General features: G+C 40.3%; 1 protein-coding gene and 1 pseudogene across 1 annotated transcript; both read right to left on the minus strand.

Moving 5' to 3' along the window:
• Nucleotides 1-302: 302 nt before the first annotated feature.
• On the minus strand, nucleotides 303-1,330 carry LOC129371877 (uncharacterized; annotated as a pseudogene).
• A 915-nt stretch (nucleotides 1,331-2,245) lies between these two features.
• On the minus strand, nucleotides 2,246-5,272 carry emd (emerin). Its single transcript, XM_055048728.1, has 7 exons — nucleotides 4,993-5,272; nucleotides 4,493-4,567; nucleotides 3,541-3,575; nucleotides 3,339-3,427; nucleotides 2,884-2,943; nucleotides 2,461-2,508; nucleotides 2,246-2,379 (listed from the first exon to the last, which is right to left on the minus strand). The coding sequence occupies exons 1-7, from the start codon at nucleotides 5,072-5,074 to the stop codon at nucleotides 2,250-2,252; spliced, it is 519 nt and encodes a 172-aa protein (XP_054904703.1). The 5' UTR covers nucleotides 5,075-5,272; the 3' UTR covers nucleotides 2,246-2,249.
• Between the last annotated feature and the right edge of the window lie 234 nt (nucleotides 5,273-5,506).

Raw genomic sequence — 5,506 nt, forward strand, 5'->3', positions numbered from 1 at the left:
CTCTTAAAACTGTACGAAAGATTTGAAGAAATCAACCCAGAACTCAAAATCTAATGCTTTACTTCTTAGAGGGAAAATCCAAATGTTAAAGTTAAAGTTGTGTGTTATAAATAAAGGTTTTTCTGCAGCTGCGATGCTGCTGGGAGTCGTGGTGTTGGAGATCAACTGGTCACGGTGAAAAACCCCTGAGGATCTACAAGGCGGTCAGGAGCGACGCCATCGACATGGTGGTGCTCTAACGAGCTCTAGAAACTCCGAGTGACACCTGAACACACCGAGTGACGAAACTGTAAAACCTGATGCATTGATGTGAATAATTTTATTCATATAGAATGAAAGTTGAAGTGTGGACATAGTTTAGCAGCTTTACTGTTCATTTCCCAAACAGAAATTTTAAAAATGGACTCATTCCACGTAGGAACAGAAATAACTCCCAAAGTGATCAGGCTGCATTTAGATTGGTTGATAAAATTAATGACATTGCAGTTATACTGTGAGCTGATAAGGAAAATGCTGCAACACTTATGAAAAATAAAATAACATGAGGTAAACATTGTTTATATTTTCTCTTTTCATTTATGTATAACTGTATTGTGTACCAGCAACATTACAGGCTGTAATGGGACTGGATAGAGCTATGTGAATTTGAAACTCTGCCAGCTGAGCAGATTCTACGGTAAAGCTTCACAATAACACAGAGCAGTAAAAGCAACAGAAGGACAAAACAAATGATGGTGAAAATGAGCCAAAATCCCTCCACAGGTAATGCAGATAAGGAATGCAACTGGTTGCTCTCTTTGTCATAAACACAATTCAAATGACTTCTGAGTAAGTGATTTTACATGAACTAGTTTGTTTCTGGACGACAGTGACTGTAAAAACTTCATAGGGATGAATCACGACTTGGTCATTTCCTTTAAGGATGGAGTATTTAATTATGTTTGCTCCAAAGCAAGAGCCTATCTCAAAACATGAATCATTTCCTTTAAAATCCCAATCATCAGAGCCTAAAATGAAGGTGCTGAATCTAACCTGACCGGTGAAGATGTTGAGCTCCAAAACGGTAGTTTGTTCTCAAACACATTTACCTGATTTTGTTTTAAAATTTGAATCGCCTCACTTAGTGAGGAATAAATGGAGATGGGTTGGAAGGTCCCTTTGTTTTGTCCTGATGTCTGTTCTGCTGACCCAGGGTTGCTCAACGGTCCTCCTAAGAGCTTTGCCTGCACAACCTTTTCTTGGTTGTCCAATAATCTGTTTCCAAGTAAGGCATTAGTCATTTCTGCCTTCCTGCTCGTCTCCTTTTCCCCTAAACTTTCACCTGCCATCTACCTCCAGCACAACATCAGTGATCTTTAATTTCAGTTCCACGTTTTACACCATCTAAAGTTCAATGTCAAAATCACATCCGTACCCTTTTTAGTTTCTTTGATTTAGCATGCCTTTATAATATTATGAATATCCAGTTCTATCATTTTCATAATCCAGTTCACTCGAATGCAGTTGTTAATGCAAATCGGAAGGAGTTATCCATCTAAGGGACTGATTACTCTTTGCAGCAATCTATAACGTGATCAAGCACATGGCAACAGGGGGAAGGAATGACTCGCTTCTAACAGGAAGTAGCCTGAAGCAGAACCAGACTTGGTGTGAGACGCTGTCATGGCCGTCATGCTCTGTGATCAAATTTGGGTTCAGAAGATGGAGCAGGATCACAAACACAGACACGATGGTCCAGCTCACGGGATAGACCAGGGGTGGGCACTCCAGGTCCTCGAGGGCCGGTCTCCTGCAGCTTTTAGATGTATCTCTACTTCAACACACCTGAGTCAAATAATGAGGTCATTAGCAGGACTCTGGAGAACTTGATTGCATTTAGGAGGTGATTCAGCTGTTGGATTCAGGTGTGTTGGATCAGGGAGACAACCAAGAGTTGCAGGACACCGGCCCTCGAGGACCAGGAGTGCCCACCCCTGGGATAGACGGATGAGGACACACATGTGATGGCAGGCAGGTGTAGCTTCGTATGGAAATAGCATCAATCATAGTCATAATGAAGGAGCATGGTCAGGCTTGTTGTTGCTAAGCAGAATGACTGATCCTTAATGTTTCTGTTTCAGCAGACACAATGTGAACTTTAGACCTTTAAACCTGTTTGACCTAATGGGGTAAAACATTACATTCTGAGAGAAGAAACAAAACAAAACAAACAAAAAAAATATAAGAAATACAAAGCCAGGAATCTGATGTCACATCACAGTGTAGTAGCATCCAGCTGCTACAGCAGTCAGCGCCAGCACCGCTGGGATCACCACCAGTGTTTTTCCTGCTGCCTTCCGTCTGATTGGCTCTCTGACTTCCAATTTGTGGTGATTGGCACTGAGACAGAGGAAGAGAAGATTTAGAGCAGGAAAGAGACTTTTCTTTTTGTCTTAAACATGCAGATATCAAAAAGCAGACCTCTGTTGGGTCTGTTGATCCAGTACAGTGCTGCTTCCTTGGTTCGTCCTGGAGAACAGAACATCGTGTATAAAACAAAAAAGATATGATAGAAACACATGTTCATCAGTAAAATAATAAAGGACAGATTCCTGTCATCTGCATCCGGGCCAGTAATATGAACAGATTGATTTAGGTTGAACTCAGCTGCACATCTAGTGAGAAATAAAAGATTAAACCATTCTCACAGTTTTCAAGAACAATTTCTCAGATCATATACTGAAATAAGTATATATTTTTATATAGTTTGATAAGAAGTTAAATTCTGTCTTGATGTAATTTGGAAGATTTGCTGTGTAGAACATCAATGATATAAATTGAATGTAAAGGAAACAAAGCAGCCTTTGCTCCGTGTTGGGTTGACCAAAACAACCCGACTCTCACTCTGAGAGTTGTTCCGGTTTCAGGTCATCCGACGGGTCAGCGCCGCTGCTTTGGTTGATGCTGGACGAAGGAATCCAGGACATAGAAAAAGAAGCACAAGAGACACATTTTCATGAAAATATTAAGCTTAAATAAACAAGTAGAGTGAACATTGCAACAAAGTTTAATTTGAAAACCAGACCAAGTGAAACAGTTTCTTCTTAGTCGTTCAGTCAGTCCAAACCTTAGTTTGGCTTTCTATGGTTTTCTACAGAGAAGTAGAAGTAACCTTTGACCCCAATAAGCTGCAGTACCCTGGGTTCATCCAAGACACGACTCTGATTTGACAAGAAGACAACTGGACTTCTTCTGCTGCTTCACCTCTCATCCAAAACGGCTCCTTCAGTTCTGCAATCATTGTTTTTGCTCTGTCTCATCTTTCTGCTTGACGGTCAGGTTCACAAATCAACACTCACTCTTCTGCTTGGTCCGGTGGCTGGTCTCCGTTCAGCTCAGAGCCGGCCAAAACCTGTGCTGACGGATTGGCTGAGGTCTTCCTTGTTCTCTGTCAAAATGAAAAGACATCCTTGAGATTATTAGATTATTAGTTGCTTCAGGAGAAGAAATATTTATACTTGGCACAAAAAAAAAAGACAAGTTTTTAAGATCAGGACTCACCAGGTGGCGACATACGATGTCCGTAATTTCCTCCTCTGCACGGCAACAACAAACATTCTTACACTTCTGAACTCGTATAAACAAACTGTCTGGTTTACTTTCAGCATAAAATACAGCAACACATGAAAAGGTGAAGTATCCACAGAGTCTAGATAGTTTATATAGGAGATTACATCATCACACTTTCAGTTGGCCAAAAAAACAAAACAAAAAAACAAGAGGAAGGAACTGAAAATAAGCATGAGTCATCTGATTGAGGAGATTATTGTCTTTTCTTTACCAATGTTCTCTCAGTTCCTCCTTTAAGCAGCATGAATCTGCTTGAAGGGTTAAAATGAATTGATCTCCATCTTTCATCTTCTCTCACAACAACGAGGAAGGAAGGAATGAGATGGATCCTTCCTCCATATTTAACATTCCTTCGTAGTAAACCCTCGGGGAAAACGAAAGCGATGGCTCATGCAAATATTCAGGTGTATTTCGTAAGAGATCGGATAAAGAATCACAACAACAACAAAGGAGAGGATTTAAAGATCTCGTTGTGTTTTTCTGTCTCAGCGGGAGAATGAAAAGGAATTTTAAACATTGTTTATATCCAGAAATCCACAACAAGTCTGTTAGAAGTAAGTAAATCAGAGATCTACTCTGTTTTAGCTAACAGTCTGATCTGATCTCCTCTTTTACTATTTAACCAATAACCAGAATGACCGACTTCCAGAGGCTGTCAAGGTAATGCTATAAAAAACACTAAACAAAAAACCAAACAAAAGACCAGAAATTTTACTTTTTTTCTCTTTTGCTCAGGAATATTTGGGATCTGGACAATCAGGGGACAAACTGCTGCATGAACTGAAACGGGTCAAATTCCAGGGATTGGAAGCAAAACCAAATTTATCAAACTTGACCAAATAAAAGATGAACTTCAGGGTTTTGTCTGAGTGAAACACGCCACCTTCTTCTCTGTAGAAGGTCCGGTCCTTGGCCATGGCCTCCTCCAGCTTCCTCTCATACAGACTTCGAGTGGAGTCTGGGGTCAAAAGGTTCACAATGTCACAAAACACACAATTCACTTTTGGCAACCATAGACAAAATAATGACAGCTAATCCCTGATCTAATGTAAAAATAAGAATCATGTGATGCTTTTTTTTTGTCAATGACTTAATAAATTATATCATGTGCTTTAACAAAAAACCTACTATAAACTGTAATAACCATGTAATACTTCTTTTAATCAGTGCACCTCATATTGATTAAGCATTTCACTGTTAAGTGATCATGAAACAATGGACCAGTTTCATTTTATTAACTGGTTAAAATATTTTCTATCTAAGATTAGATGGTATTGAATTGTTTGCCTGCAGCTGCCAAAGAAAAACTGCTGATGGTTGAAAGACAAAAATACAGAGGAAGAATTGCTGCCACCAGTTTGATCCTCCCAGTTTGATACCTACTCACTACTGGTCCATGCTTGATGCCGTAGTCTGTCAGCAAATCACTGATCTGGGCATCACTTCTCTCTCTGAGCGGCATCATGATGAGGCGAAGGATCCGGGTCAGACAGAGAACTGACAGGAGAGCAGGCCCAGCAGCAGAAACAATCAATCCGTCACAAGAATAACAGAACAAGTACGTCTTCAAAATTGTATTTCCATCATTCCGGTGCGACTGAAACACATTCTGACCTGACGATCTGAAGGAAGGTGTTCACCTGTGAGCAGTCAGCGGCTGGCGTTCTGCTGCTGGAACTGGTGCAGCAGGAAAAGGAACTGGGCGTTACTGAGTCACATTCCATCGTGAAGCAGTCGTTTTGATTGTCGCGATTCTCTGTAACGTAATCATTTAAACGATCCAGTCAGTAGATTAGAATATTACTGACAAGTTGATTTATTTTCAGGAACTTTATCAGTGAGTGAAGCACATAATATAGAATAATGAAAACCTTCCAGGTGGAAGCCTCTGTTCCTT

The sequence above is a fragment of the Poeciliopsis prolifica genome, unplaced genomic scaffold, assembly GCF_027474105.1.
Source record: "Poeciliopsis prolifica strain line A6 unplaced genomic scaffold, Auburn_PproV2 SCAFFOLD027, whole genome shotgun sequence".
In the NCBI taxonomy this organism is placed as follows: Eukaryota; Metazoa; Chordata; class Actinopteri; order Cyprinodontiformes; family Poeciliidae; genus Poeciliopsis; species Poeciliopsis prolifica.

Excerpts from the sequence above, each read along its gene's own strand:
- emd (XM_055048728.1), bottom strand. The coding sequence starts at position 5,074 with ATGATGCCGCTCAGAGAGAGAAGTGATGCCCAGATCAGTGATTTGCTG. Across the intron at positions 3,576-4,492 it reads GACCTTCTACAGAGAAGAAG|AGGAGGAAATTACGGACATC; the intron begins GTGGCGTGTTTC and ends GTTGCCGTGCAG. Across the intron at positions 3,428-3,540 it reads ACATCGTATGTCGCCACCTG|AGAACAAGGAAGACCTCAGC; the intron begins GTGAGTCCTGAT and ends TCATTTTGACAG.